We start from the raw sequence: 16,253 nt of genomic DNA, 5'->3' as shown, positions 1-16,253 counted from the left end.
GTTTTCCGAGTTTAGATATTTTGGGGGGTCATTTTGCTAATGTTCAGCTAGGTTGAGAGATCATGGATTAAGAACATGTTTTCCCATCTTGATAATAAGGATAGTCATGAAGAATACAACCAAAGTGCCTATTAAATCTGTACCAATTTTCTGAAAGTCTAACAAAGGCAAATGAATAGTCTGAAGGTAGTTTTATTTATATATAGTAAACCAATACTCAGTTTTTATCTCAAAGTTCCCTTAGTGTTTTGGTTAGAAAATCTTCCTGTCACAAAAGTTGACTTACATCTAACTGTTCAGGGTCAGCACAGTGTTCTCCTAGTCTTTAAGAATCTCAACAACTTTGATACAATTCAAAACCAGAAACAGTCTTCCAGAAATAATTCTACCCGAATTCCTTAAATTCCTTAAATTATTTTAACATGCAAGACATCAGCATTACCATTCTGAATATATTCAACACATAAAAAAACCTTGCTGCCACTTTCAGTTTGGTGTTTTCAAGTCTTTCTTTCACAAGTGTGTTAGTTGCCCAGTCATGTCCGACTCTGTGACCCCATGGACTGCAGCCTGTCAGGCCCCCCTGTCCATGGAATACTCCAAGAAAGAATACTGGAGTGAGCAGTCATTCCCTTCTTCAGGGGATCTTCCCAAATTTCTGTCACAAACATTTGCTCAATTTCTTTCTCCCTGGCCCTCTTTCTCTCCTTTTCTCTCAATCTTTGTTTGCTCACTTTTTTATGTAGTATTTCAGAACACCTTAACTCTAATCTCATATGAAGACCTCCATCACTGAATTTTTAGTCTGTTTTCCATTATCTTTTCCATAATATCTTTATTTTTTCTGATAATTTAAAATTAGTATTACTCTTCCTTTATATCTTTCTAATAACACATTTCATTATCTGAGTTCTGATTTTATCCATAAAAGTTTCACTTTATTTTAATATAGTGATCTCATTGTTTCACAGTAAGTTCAAAATACTTTCAACTATATTTTATTTAAAAGCCCCTTGATAATACAGGCTGTCTCCTCATAAAAAAAATTTCCCCCCGAAGCACAAAATGAAGCACAATAGGTGCTCTACCTAACTGAACCACAAAAATATCTTCTTCTAAGTCCCTAGCTAATATTCCTAAGACTCACTGAAATGTTTTAAACCCACAAAAACATTAATGTTAAAAAAGATATGCCAAGAGCAATTAAAAAACTTTGTCAATTCTTGTGTAATAGAAATAAACTTCTCAAATGTCATCATTTTCACATAAACTGTCATGACACAATTACAATTAAGACAAGTAAAAATAAAAATACTTCAACTGTAAAAAATTCAGCAAGTTTTCTACAGGTCTAAAAACCAGTTATCTGAGTTCTTTAAAACAGTTCCCTAAGATTCTATAAACAAGTTGGTTGAAGTCCACTACAAAAAATATAATGTAGAAAGATATTTCTGAAAAAATGTACACTGAATGGTAGCTGAGGAATCCCATCACTCTACTTTAGAATTCTTACTCCATTTGGAACTCCACTTTATACATAAGGCCCATGAGTTTGGTACAGACCTCATCAACCCATGCAGTTATGTCCTAACTAGCTAATTTCTTCCAACTCCAAAATTACCTTCTAAATAATTAAAAGCATCATAAAGGCAATTTCTTTTTTTAAAAGTTATTTTCCAAGAAAATTTTTTATTAGTATTTACTTTTATTTGTTTGGCTGTGCCTGGTCTTTGCTGCGGCACTGAGAATCTCTGGTTGTGGCATGCGAACTCTTAGTTGCAGCATGCGGGATGAAGTTCCCTCACCAGGGAGTGAATCTGAGCCCCCGGATTACCAAATGGTAAGTCCCCATAATAGCAACTTCACCTTTAAAATATTTGTTGGGAATTGTCTTTATTATGTTTATTGTATTTTTTTTCTACTTCCGTGTTCATTCCAAAATTTCCACTGGGTGCTAACAGAAACATTTATCCATTATGTCACAATTCTGTTTTAATGTCTTTGGAGGGACTGATGTTGAAGCTGAAACTCCAATACTTTGGCCACCTAATACAGAGAGCTGACTCATTTGAAAAGACCCTGATGCTGGGAAAAATTGAGGGCAGGAGGAGAAGGTGACGACAGAGGATGAATGGTTGGATGGCATCACCGACTCGATGGACATGAGTTTTGGTAAACTCTGGAAGTTGGTGATGGACAGGGAGGCCTGGCGTGATGCAGTTCATGGGGTCGCAAAGAGTTGGACACAACTGAGCGACTGAACTGAACTGAGAAGACTGGAAAGAGTATCAATTTTCTGAGTCTATTCTGTCTCTTAGTAAACCTTCTACATGCATCCATAATAATGAATCCAGAAATCTACGTACATTATAGAAATGGGAGTCTGTCCAACTGGTTAAAAAGTCCTGCCTTTGGAGCCAGACTGCCTAGATTCAAACCCTGGCTCGGTCATTGACTTGCAGCATCATCATGCTCCTAACTGTAACTCCATCACTCAACAAGTCCCATCTCTTCCTGCCTATTCATCAGCTTCCCTTGCAATTGTGTCCTCTTCCTCTGGCATCATCAAATTTTCTCTCTCTGCAAGTCATGTCCAGCAACACACAATGTACATTCTATACTGACCTTCCTAATTTCTAGAATTTCTCAAATTACCTCTCAACCCACATTCACTTACTAATATGTCCTTATTTCTTATCACCCCTTTATAGCAAAACTTCTATGAAGAGTTATCTATCCATACCTTATGATCACCTTTCCTCCTAGATATAGTCCAACCAGATTTCATTCCTCCCTCTCTATGGAGAGTGTCTTGTGTGAGTCACCAGCGACATTCAAACTGCTGGACCCAATGGAATTCTCAGGCTTCCTACAACCTGACCTTTCAGCAGCTGAGCACTTCCTTCTTGACAGACTTATTCACTTGCGTTTACCTTGACTCTCTTCCTATCCTACTGGTGTGCTTTCTGGAGCTCCTTTGCCGTATCTTCCCTCCTCATCTTTCCAACTGCCGAACACTGGAGTGGTTGAGGGCTCAGCACCTAGATGACTATCTATATTTTCTCCCTAAGTTATCTCAATATAAAGATACATAAACAGTTTTTTAATTAATACAACAGATTTACAATCATGTAAATATGAAATTTTCAGTAAGAAAAATAAATTTTTACCATCTTCCTAGCAATTCTCCCCAAGAATATAGGATCTTCTCAGGACAATCCTTAGACACATCACCTGTTCCACTTGAGAGTTCATTATCACTCTCTGCAGAAGAAACACAAGAACAACAAAGATTATATTATATAGTACATTCTATTTTTATGTGTTATAAAACAAGAAGCATGACTGTTTCTAATAAAACAAATACTTCTGCTTATATTACACCACTGCAAAAATAACAGTATAAACTTCAATAATATGTATTATTTCAGTGCCAAAATAAATATTTTCAAAGCACAAAGTTTTTATTAAAATTCTTGTCCACAGTTTACATGGTATGAAACTGAAAACACCTATAAACAAATATCTTTACCCAAAGGAAGTAAAATTTAAAAGCTAATGGTAACATGGTTAGAAATTCCTATTTAGTGTTCTATTCATCAGTTTAGTATTCTCAAATATTGTGTGTGTGTATTCAGTCGCTCAGTTGTGTCCTACTCTTTGAGACCCTATGGACTGAGGGCCACCAGGCTCTGCTGTCCGTGGGATTCTACAGACAAGCATACTAGAGTGGCTTGCCATTTCCTGCTCCAGGCTATCTTTCTCAACCCAGGGATCAAATCCACATCTTCAGTGTCTCCCACATTGCAGGCAGATTCTTTACCACTGCATCACCTGGGAAGCCCTTATATTTTATTAAAATCATTTATACATTTTATATTATAGTTACTAATATTAATATTTGATGAAAAATAAATACTAAAGAATCAGACATATATATCAATATATAACACTGAGAAACATTTATGATACAAATACACAACCAGAAATCTAAAAAAAATTTTTTAAGACATATTGAAAAGTACAAGTTATTTTTGACTGTCCATGGGATTCTACAGACAAGCATACTAAGGTGGGTTGCCATTTCCTGCTCTAGGGGACCTTTCTCAACCCAAGGATCAAATCCATGTCTCCAGTGTCTCCTGGAGATGAAACTTTCATCTTTTAAAATGACAACTTCATAAAACATCGCAAAATATAAAGTAATAGTTTTAGAAAGAATAAGACAGCTTGAGTTATAGTTTACAATCAGTAGTGAAAATAAGTTAACTCTAAATTCTATAAATCTTTTGAATGGTAACAGACCTGGTAGAGAAAGGAAATGTAGTGGGCACAATTCACCTACATTATACCAAAGCTTTTGACACAGTGCTACCTAAGAAAAGGCTGGAGAAGTACAGATTGAATGATAAAATAGGCTGGATAAAAATCTGTCTGGCTGATAGCAAGTACCAAGGTTTCACCAATGCTCTTACAGTGTAATAGGGATTGGCATTAAGTGAATCTCACAGGGATCTGTGCTAAAAACAATATTGCTTAGCATGCGACAAATCCAGTGATCCAAGCAGAAACTCGTTCATACCAGTGGATATATTCAACACCAAAAATTAATGTGATAAATAAAGACTTATTTGGTGAGGTTTAAAAGATGTGCTTATATGCACCTGAAAAGATTTTATTACATATTTAGCAAAATATAAACAAACTATATACATACAGACAAACAAATGCTTCATCATCTTTAGGACAACATCAGATCAACAAGAACGATGATGGACATTTTATTCTAAAAGCAAGTATTATTCTGGACATTGGTAATGAAGGTTAAGAGGTTATATGCTAACATCACTGCTCTAGAAATACCTCACATAGAAGTGAGAGGTTCTGTTTCTTTTAAAGCTAGAGCAAATGAAGTATTACTAAGTATTGGAGGAATACAGTAAACAGAAACAACTGAAGCCTTAAGAGTAAAATAGCCTAACATGAAAAACTATGCTTTATAGTCCTTATAATTTTTTAACTAAAATGAGGCACTTCTGAGAGTAATATGAAAATGAATAAAGGAAATCTCATTTAAAATGAAGTCAGGAAACCCTGAAGGGGCAATTCTCACACATGTATCATTCGTGGCAGCTTACAGGCACTAACAGGAAGGAAGATTTCCTCCCAACCCAGCAAGGTCAAGCTGCTAGACACCTACTGTCAGTGAAGAACCCCTATAGCCCTCCCCAATTTCCTCCTTTTTGCTATAAAAGCAAGCCCCTCTCCTCCAATCTCCAGATACGCCTATCATTTACTGTTGTTTGCTTGTTTCAAATTGCAATTCTCTCCTATTACATAATAAACTTATTCTGCTGGTAAAATAACTGGCTGGTTTTGTTTGTTTAACATTAGCAGTGAAAAGGGACACTATTAAAAATTACACTAGAAAACAGGTTAAACTTACACTATCTCAGGCAAACAGACTTCCGGTCACCCTTCTTATTAATTAGTACCAAACATAAGCATTTATAAGTTGATATTCAATTAAGCAGGGTCCAAGATGATCCCACATTATACTCTAAGTTGCCACACAGTAAATAATAATACACCAAAGTGCCAAATTATTTGATGAAGTTGTACCTGCTAAGCTGGGAGATCAAAATCTAAGAACACAATAAAAGAAACAAGGAAACAAACACCGATGGACATCACTAACCTTGAATATTAAAAAACTCAAAAGGTACTACTGATATTGAGAATCTTTTGGACTCATTATTCTTGCTGTGAAAGGAATCCCTAAGCATGAAACAAAACCAAGATGCTTTAAGAGAGAATAAGAAATATGACTACCTATAATTTTAAAACTTCTATGAAGTAAGGTACAATATATATTTTTTTAAAACTATATTTACGTACATATTTAGCAAAAAAAAAAAAAAATCTAACATATGATGGACTATTTTGTGTAACATATCAAAATAAAGAGCAGTCCAACAGAAAATTGGGCCAAGGACATGAACACAGTACAGGGCAAAATACATAAAATACAACTAGCTAAAAAAGAAAGCCCTATCTCATTAATAATTTTTCAATGCAAATTAAAACAATGAAACATATTCATCAATTAGACTGGCAGACAGTATAAAGAGTAATAATATCTGGTGCTGATAAAACAGGAAACAGGAAGGTTGATACTTAAACAAGCAATCTTTAATTTATTAAGATTCTAAAATGCATATACCATTTGGTCTAGTAACTTCACTTCTAGAAATTTATGATCCAGAAACAGATATGCAAAAAAAAAGAATATGGAAAACTATTTTAATTGTATCATTGTTTGTGAAAATAAGAAACTGAAAACTATCAGGAATCTATCAACAGGAGTTTTATTAACTAAATTATGGTCTATCCAGTCAAAAGAATACTATCTAGCAGTTTAAAAGAATTGGTGAATCTTTATAGGCTAACATGAAAATCATCCAAAATATATTGTGATAAAAAGAAATAAAAGAGTAATCTTAAGTATGGTCTTATTTTAGTAAATATTATTCCTTATATGATTACAAAGATCTTTAAAAATAGCTGTAAGAATAGACACCAAACTATTAACAGCAATTACGTTTCAATAACTAACAGTATCTTATCACATAGTAGGCATTCAATAAATATTCAGGGAATACATCTTTCAGTTCTAAGTTTTATATTACTGTAATACTTTTATCTTTTAAAATAAGTTATGTATAACTATAAAAAGCACAGGGAAAGGATTTTAATTTTTTAAATGACCCCTGTGCTATATGAAACAAAAACCTATTTTATTATTACAAACCCCTACTGCTATGTCATAAAACAATGAATGATAACAACAATGTCTTGTCTTCTTGACACTCTCCCAAGTTATTGTGCACCAAAAAAGGAAATCAGAACTGTAAGCAACTAGATTAGCAATGGAGAACTCCAAGGAGAAGGAAAGAAAATGGGCACACTGAAGTAAAACCAGACCCCTGATGAACAATTAAGGTAGAGACAACAGAAGGCCGGGAGCCAAATATTTGGATGAAAAGTAGGATTTAGTCAAGTAAGTTAGGGGGCTTCCCCAAAGGCTCAACGGGTAAAGAATCCACATGCAATGCAAGAGACCCAGGAGATGGGGGTTTGTTCTCTGGGTTGGGAAGATCCCCTGGAGAAGGAAATGGCAATCTGCTCCAGTATTCTTGTCTGGGCAATCCCATGGACAGAGGAGCCTGGTTGGCTATCGTCCAAAGGGTCACAAAGAGTCGGACATGACTGAGTGACTGAATAAACAAACGAACAAAACAGACTCCTACAATATCTTTAAAACTTCCATGAAAACATGCCTGTTGGACTCCCTGGTGGTTCAGTGGTTTAGGAATTTGCCTGCCAATGCAAGGAACGTGGGTTCAATCCCTGCTCAAGATTCCACATGCGGTGGGGCAATTAAGCCCACACACCACCAACTACTGAACCCTGCCTGCCCTGGAACCCAACAAGAGAAGCCACCACAATGAGGAGCCAGTGCACAGCAATTAGAAAGTAGCCCTCACTCACTGTGACTAGTAAAAGTCTATGTGCAGCAATGAAGACCCAGTGCAGTCAAAAATAATAAATTTTTTAAAAACCATGCCTGTTTACATTATTTAGTCATATATTTAATATCTGTAACATTCATGTCCTTCTCTTGAAGTCCAAGCTCTGCCAGGGCTGGGATTGTATCTTATTTGCCTTTATACAGTAAACTTCAGCACATAACACTGGACTGTGGAATGAATGGAAGGATTACTTTGTTGCTGCTTTATTTTGAGAATACCTTCATACATATAAGGCAATTGGGAAGGAAAACCCTGGAGCAAGAAAGATGAGAAATCAGGCAATTTTTCTGTAAAGACAAGAAATTGCCCAGGTTTCAGAGTACTGATTGAAGAGGAGGATAATTCCTATTTTGACTGCATGGGAGGCTTTGGAGAAATAGTTGAGGGAATTTGTAGGTAATAGTTTCATCTTCCTCTATAAAGCGTAACTTTAGGAGAGGTCTCTGACAGACTCTGCTTAACTTACATAGTAGGATTTGGTAGAGACTCTTCTTAATATGCATAATTTCACTTCCTTATCATGAACATTTTCCTCATCAATTTCAATTTCCCTGCAGTTACCGGTGTCCTTTAGAAAGCAGGACCATGAAGAGCATTTCAGATGTCACTGGATTCAGACTGTAGGACTACTACTTTCTTTAAACATCAGTGAAATGGAAATAATATCAGTCAGGTAGCGTTGTAAAAATTAAATGAAAATGTATCTGAAGTGCTACACAGGGTGCCTGGCATACAATAGCACTCAAGTGTAGCTATCATTTTTATTCTTATTGTTATTGAGCCCTTAGTTGCCTACCTTCAAAGCACTTAAAAGTAACTTAAAAAGGATTTCAGGTTTGTTCTGTCTTATCCACAGATTTCTAGTATGCAGAGAGCAGAAACCAACTGTACAATGCCAAAAGAAATTATAATTGATGTAAATTTTTAGATCAAACAAAATAAATATGCATGATGCCGCGATCAAAATAATTTAGTTTCTTAACTTTGGCACCATTCCCTGCTTTGAAAAAGAATTGTGTTTCTATTAGTGATGTTTTTCATCCTAATCATAAAAGGAAATTTTGAGAACTAGTATCAACAAACATCATAAAAGGAAAAAAAGTACAGACACAGATATACAAAATACTTTTTTTCAAATAAAGTTAAAAATAAATAACAAAATTAGGGACAAATAAGCACAAAAATCTCATTTTCTTTTCTACTAAAGAATTACTCATAAAATACAAAGCTGAAAAGTATGCACAGATAAAATGTGGCTACTGAGGATTTTCAGATATTTTTCCCCTTAATTTTAGTCTTTCTTAATAAGTAATAAGTATTTGTTGAAAGAAATACAGGCAATCACAGGTTGCTAAAAACTTTCTTCTAAACACACTGGGGAGAAAAATACTGAAAATTTTACTAACTGTGCAAAATGGGTAGAAACAGGTCTGTAAAAGGACACCTGCCAACCTGGAGTAGTAAAAAAGTGGTTCATTTTGATTGTCTGTTGCCTGCTAAGTCACTTGGGTCATGTCCAACTTTTTGAGACCCTATGGACTGTAATCCGCCAGGCTCCTCTGTCCATGGAATTCTCCAGGCAAGAATACTGGAGTGGGTCACCATCTCCTTCTCCAAAGGATATTCCCAACCCAAGAATCAAACCCACATCTCTTTTGTCTTCTGCACTGGCATGTGGATTCTTTACCACTACTGCCACATTGATTAATTAGTTGTAAAGAATGTCATTTTGATGGCCAAACGCTATAGCCACATTTTAATGACTTTGAATATAATATAATCTCTCACTTTTCACATCACAGAGTCAGAATATACTTGTTTTACATAGAAGCTTATATGCAAATGTAAATCATTAATGTAAAAGAAAATACATTCCTTAGTTTCTGAAACGTTCTAACATTTCCCACTGTCCAAAGCAAGTTGATTTACGATAGAGAAAAGATTCAAGGTAGAGACCACAAATTGCTTGCTTCTTTCCAACTTAATTATCATCACTGTCATTCTAAATCTAATTACAAGTTTAAAATTAATAATACCTGTAGTTCTTAAGCATAAGTGATTAATAAAAATGTATCATTATTTGCTGAAACCTGTCAACCACACTCAAGAGAACTAGGGCAACCAATACACCTGACATGAAGGACAATTAACAATGTTAAACAAACTGTTACATTTTACATTTTTCTAGGATATTAATGACTTAGAATTTATTCAGTTATGTATTTACACTTTGAATTTCAGTTCTTTGGATATGCATTTCAATTTTACTTAAATTTTCCGATTTTTAAAACTGTATGTATGTATGTATGACTGACGTACAAAAAACTGTAGATATTTAGTGTATAAAACTTAATGTATTTGTAGAGGTTAGCATAGTCCTAGAATAAGAAATTTGAGTAATGTCTATCTGAATGTATTATCTATGACCCTTTGCAAAATAAACTGAGGTGGTAAAAGAGGAAAATAGCATCTGGCAGATTTTTTAAAAAGAACATACGATTTAATAAAAAATTGTTTTAAAACACATTCAAAGAATGACTTTTTTAAGGCAGCTATTCAATTAGAGGGAAAAATTAAGCAAGAGTTAGAGATCATTAGAAACAAAGGGTAGCAAGAGAAGAAAGAATTCATCAGGCTAGGTCCAATCTAACTCATGGTAGAAAGAGAACTCACTGACATCTACCATGTGGTACACAACATACTCAAGAGTCCTCTGAGCAGATGACCCTCTTCAACCAAGAGTGTAACTGAAAGAGAAAATACTCACAAATAAATAAGAAAGGAAGGGGAAATGCCCACAAAACTAGCCAAAGAAGCAAATGAAGCAACTGACAAATAACTAATCTCAAAAATATACAAGCAACTCCAGAAAAATAAATGACCCAATCAAAAAAATGGGCCAAAGAACTAAATAGACATTTCTCCAAAGAAGACATACAGATGGCTAACAAACACATGAAAAGATGCTCAACATCACTCATCATCAGAGAAATGCAAATCAAAACCACTATGAGGTACCATTTCACACCAGTCAGAATGGCTGCGATCCAAAAGTCTACAAATAATAAACGCTGGAGAGGGTGTGGAGAAAAGGGAACCCTCTTACACTGTTGGTGGGAATGCAAACTAGTACAGCCACTATGGAGAACAGTGTGGAGATTCCTTAAAAAACTGGAAATAGAACTGCCTTATGATCCAGCAATCCCACTGCTGGGCATACACACTGAGGAAACCAGAAGGGAAAGAGACACGTGTACCCCAATGTTCATCGCAGCACTGTTTATAATAGCCAGGACATGGAAGCAACCTAGATGTCCATCAGCAGATGAATGGACAAGAAAGCTGTGGTACATATACACAATGGAGTATTACTCAGCCATTAAAAAGAATACATTTGAATCAGTTCTAATGAGGTGGATGAAACTGGAGCCTATTATACAGAGCGAAGTAAGCCAGAAGGAAAAACACCAATACAGTATACTAACGCATATATATGGAATTTAGAAAGATAGTAACAATAACCCTGTGTACAAGACAGCAAAAGAGACACTGATGTATAGAACAGTCTTATGAATTCTGTGGGAGAGGGAGAGGGTGGAAAGATTTGGGAGAATGGCATTGAAACATGTAAAATATCATGTAAGAAACGAGTTGCCAATCCAGGTTCAATGCACGATACTGGATGCTTAGGGCTAGTGCACTGGGATGACCCAGAGGGATGGTATGGGGAGGGAGGAGGGAGGAGGGTTCAGGATGGGGAACACATGTATACCTGTGGTGGATTCATTTTGATATTTGGCAAAACTAATACAATTATGTAAAGTTTAAAAATAAAATAAAATTAAAAAAAAAAAGAAGCCATATGAAATCAGGCAGTTGAAGTAACAGTGAAATTAGGTTCATGCCTGCAGCTGGGTTTATATATTCCGCTGAGACTATAATTCAGAATATAAATTCAGTTCAGTTACTGAGAAAATTAGATAACCAGACATGAAGAAGACTGAATAACTATCCATCCATCTATCTGTATATATGTGTGTGTATATAAATAACATATATATGTGCACACTTATGAACACATACCTGAGTGTGTACATATATACACACATGTGTCTCTCTGTGTGTATGTATGAGGAGAGGAAGAGAAGGACGGAGGGAGAAAGAGAAACGGGTAAGTGTAACCAAAATAAGGAGAGGTGACAAAATCTGGAAGAAATGGTTCTCTTTAAGAGAAAGCATATTAAGTATATGAAGAGATTGCCAAGTATAGAACACAATAGTGGGAAAAGCAGAAACTGACAAAAATAGACTTGGGTTAGCTTTTAATATGGGCTTCCCTGGTGGTTCAGATGGTAAAGAATCCGCCTGCAATGCAGGAGACCTGGGTTCGATTCCTGGGTTGGGAAGATCCCCGGGAGGAGGACACGGCAACCCACTCCAGTACAGATGATCTCATACAGACAAGGATTTTAAAATTCAAAAGTTGGAAAAAAATATTTGTGAAAACAATAGTAAATAATGGACTTTTGAGAAAAACTCAAGGTTTGGAATTTAAGTTCCATCTGTTGGGCCTGCTAACATTCTGTGTGGCCCATGATCACACATCATCCTGTGACGTCCTGAATACTTGTCTGCCTTCCTTTCTAGACTAACTTACTCACTTTTGTCAGAAACTGTGTTACAGTCATCACTGTATTCCTCCCTATCAAAGTACTGGGCGATTTGGCTGGCAACATTTCTATAGAGACACAAAAGACCACAGACAGTCAAAGCAATATTAAGAAAGAAAATAAGACCTAGAAGAATCAGGCTCTTTGACTTCAGACTATACTACAAAGCTACAGTCATCAAAACATTATGGTGCTGGCGCAAAAACAGAAATACAAATCAATGGGACAGGATATAAAGCCCAGAAATAAACCTACACACCCATGTTCAATTAATTCATGACAAACGAGGCAGACTATACAATGGAGAAAAAAAAAGTCTCTTCAATAAATGGTGCTGGGAAAACTGGACATCTATATATTTAAAAAATGAAATTAGAACATTCTTTAACACCATGCACAAAAATAAACTCAAAATGGTTATGAAACATAAACATAAGACCAGATACTATAAAACTCTTAAAGGAAAACATAGGCAGAATGCTCTTTGACATCATAAATTGCAGCAATATCTTTTCTGAGCCATCTCCTAGAATAGTGGAAATAAAAACAAAAATAAACAAATGGGAACTAGTTAAACTCAAAAGGGTTTGCACATCAAAGGAAACCATAGACAGAATGAAAAGACAACTGACAGAATGGGAGAAAATATTTGCAAATGATGCAACCAACAAGAGACTAGTCTTCAGAATTTACAAACAGACCATGCTGTTCATTAGCAAAAAAACAAACAACCTAATCAAAAAATGGACAGAAGACCTAAGTATACATTTCTCCAAAGACAACAAATACTTTTATTTGCCTGATTTCCTATCCCTCTTCAGCTCAGTTCAGTTCAGTCACTCAGTCATATCCGACTCTTTGCAACCCCATGGAATGCAGCTTGCCAGGCCTCCCTGTCCATCGCCAACTCCTGGAGTTTACTCAAACTCATGTCCATTGAGTCAGTGATGCCATCCAACCATCTCATCCTCTGCCATCCCTTTCTCCTCCTGCCTTTAATCTTTCCCAGCATCAGGATCTTTTCAAATGAGTCAGTTCTTCGCATCAGGTGAGCAAAGTATTAGAGTTTCAGCTTCAGCATCAGTCCTTCCAATGAACACCCCGGACTGATCTCCTTTAAGATGGACTGGTTGGACTGGTTCCTCTTTGGTGTTTTCATAAATGATATCACTATCTATCCAGTTGCTCAAACTGAAAATCTACAAGTTGTTCTTTTACCCTGATCACCTACATTTAATTACCCAACCCTGTGCACACCACCTCCAATATATTATCTCAAATCTATCTACTTCTCTCCCTTTCCAAATATAACTCTAACTAACCTCTACCATTTTGACAGATCTTACAATGAGGGTCTCACAAATGATCTTCCTGATTCTATCCATGCTCTACTAAACTCCATTCTACATGTATCCAGCTGCTGTGGCATTTTGAAATCATGAACCAAATCTTTGTCTCTCCAGCTTACAACCCTTCAAAGTCTTCAAAAAGAGAAAGCCCTCACTGTGGCTTACAGGAAGTAACATGATGTCTCCCTGGCTACCCGTCCACATCTGTTATACTACTAAGTTGCTTGTCCCCTGCCCTTTGGTCATCTGTCCTCCCTTTCACTTCTTCAAAATCATCAGGCATACTTTCATGTCTGAGACTCTGTACCACCTTCCTCCCTCCTGAAACGCCCTTTCGTATCCTCCAATGGCTGACTTTCTCTTGTCATTCAGATCTCAATTTAAATGTCACCTCCTCAGAGGAATTTTTGCTGACCACCTAATCTAAAGCAGCTACCCAAACCAATCAAACATCATTAGTTCTTCACATTTTTCTTATTTATTTATCATCTACTATCTTCTTCCCAATTAGAAGTATAAAAAATTTATCTATCCTATTATTTCAGAGGTTTTCAAGATCAACTCCAGGGTCAATGATTCCCTAGGAGGACTCACAGAAATCAGCATATAGTTACTTGTAACACATGATTTACTAGTGACAGTGAAAGGATACAAAGAAAAATCAGCAAAGGGAAAAGGCACACTGGGTGAAGTCTAGCAGAAAGGAAGCAGAAACTTTCAGGAGTCCTCTCCCAGTGGAATCCTCTCCAGGTGCTCAGTGCTTAGTCATTCAGCTGTGTCCAACTCTTTTTGACCCCATGAACTGTAGCCCGCCAGGATCCTTTCTCCATGGGGATTCTCCAGGCAAGGCTACTGGAGTGGGTTGCCATGCCCTCCTCCAGGGAATCTTCCCAACCCAGGGACTGAATCCAGGTTTCCCACATCGCAGGTGGATTCTTTACCATCTGAGCCACCAGGGAAGCACACTCAATCCCTCCAGTAATGAGCTGTGACACCATGTGTTAAACACTATCTACCAGGGAAGCCCATCAGAGACTCTGTGCCTGAAGTTTTTTCTGAGGCTGGTCATAAGTACCCTATGCTGAGCATGTACCAAAATTTCAGAAGCCAGAAGAAAAGCAGGTGTTCAGGATAAACCATACTGTAGTACAAACAATTCAGGCACAGTTAATCACTCTTCTCAGTTAGGGAATGTGGCAACCCTCCTAAAATCTAAGTTTACCAATAACAGCCAAAGGCCAACCTTGCAAACAGGCTCTTCTAAGGACAGAAGTCTAAAGTTTGTTATGTTAACTCTTTTCCTGCACATTTATCAACCCCTATATTACCAATTATAACTTCCATTAACAGATTTTAAAAACAAGAATACGTTTTTTTTGTCTCTGAATCGAATATTTCTAAGAAATTCCCACTCGTTAAACAATATTTACCTAACACTTGATACATGGTAGGCATTGGGAGCTCCAAAAATAATAAAACACCATCTGCCCCTTAGGAACTCACACTCTAGAAGGTGACAGAAATTAATTTAAAAGACCATATTTATAAGAAAGCATTTTAAAAATTACTAATAGTGGTGCGTACAAAGTGCCATTAGAGCATGATGATGGAAAGACTAACACTACCTCAATATATAACAAAATCACTTCCAGGAAAAATTAAGAGAGAGAGGAAAGGGCCTACTTCAGCTATAAGATTATCTGAAGGAGTAATACTTGAGCCTGAACCGAGATCTAAATGATAAGGAAAATGCAGCCAGCAGAAGTTTTGATCAAAGTACCTTTCAAACAAAGAATAACATACACAATAACACTAAGAAAAGTCGATTAGAGAGAAAGCTTTAAACACTTAGAATATTCTAAACGTTCAATAAATGGTAGCTATTAGTATACCGTGTCCTCTTCATGCATTAAGAAACTGATGATTTTAGAGATTAGATACATGAAGCCCATACCTCTAGTACATTTGCATACCATACCATTCATATCTACTCTATTCATCTACCAAAAAAATTAATTTTAGACAGAAGTTAAAAATAGTGCAAGTAAAATGAAGCAAAAATTGATTACCTATTCATTCATTCAAATATTTACTAAGTACTCACTACATGACCGAACTTAAGAAGATGAAAAAGACATGCCTCCTAACTTTGAGGAATTTATGTTCTAGGAGAAAATAAGTACTTGGACACAGACACATGAGAGGAAAGCAGAATATGAGCTATAACAGAAACAGGAACAGAAAAGTCAGTGGTTGGAACAGGGTAGGAAACATGCCTTAGATCAGAACACTTAAGCTAAAGCAATAGGTAAATGAAAAACTAAGCCTTACCCTGCTCAAAATAAAGGGTGAGGAAGGGGGCAGCACAAATATGGAAAAAAAATTAAGGGTTACATGACCAATAGACATACATTTTCCTAAACTGTGTAACCAATTTATCGCCTAAATCTTTTACACAAAAAATACCCTGAATAAAATAAATCATTTCCAAAAAGACACTTTTAACACAACTGTAAAATATCTCTTACACCAATCTTTGATTAAATCAGAAAATACAAAATTGGCATGACGTAAAAGGCCCTCCATTATTCAACCTCTGTATTCTCTCTAATCTCATTTCCCACCCTTACAGATGAAGAATG

The 16,253-nt window shown here is 36.2% G+C and overlaps 1 protein-coding gene across 2 annotated transcripts in view; it reads right to left on the bottom strand.

Moving 5' to 3' along the window:
• RABGAP1L (RAB GTPase activating protein 1 like) overlaps positions 1 to 16,253 on the bottom strand; it is a 740,636-nt gene that overhangs the window by 530,959 nt on the left and 193,424 nt on the right. For both annotated transcript variants that reach the window (XM_027565384.1, XM_027565383.1), the window contains exon 12: positions 3,171 to 3,264. In XM_027565384.1, coding sequence (XP_027421185.1) covers positions 3,171 to 3,264 — 94 coding nt within the window. The remainder of the gene's footprint in view (positions 1 to 3,170; positions 3,265 to 16,253) is intronic.

This window comes from Bos indicus x Bos taurus, chromosome 16 (assembly GCF_003369695.1).
Source record: "Bos indicus x Bos taurus breed Angus x Brahman F1 hybrid chromosome 16, Bos_hybrid_MaternalHap_v2.0, whole genome shotgun sequence".
In the NCBI taxonomy this organism is placed as follows: Eukaryota; Metazoa; Chordata; class Mammalia; order Artiodactyla; family Bovidae; genus Bos; species Bos indicus x Bos taurus.
This window is presented reverse-complemented; position numbering and strand designations above follow the sequence as displayed.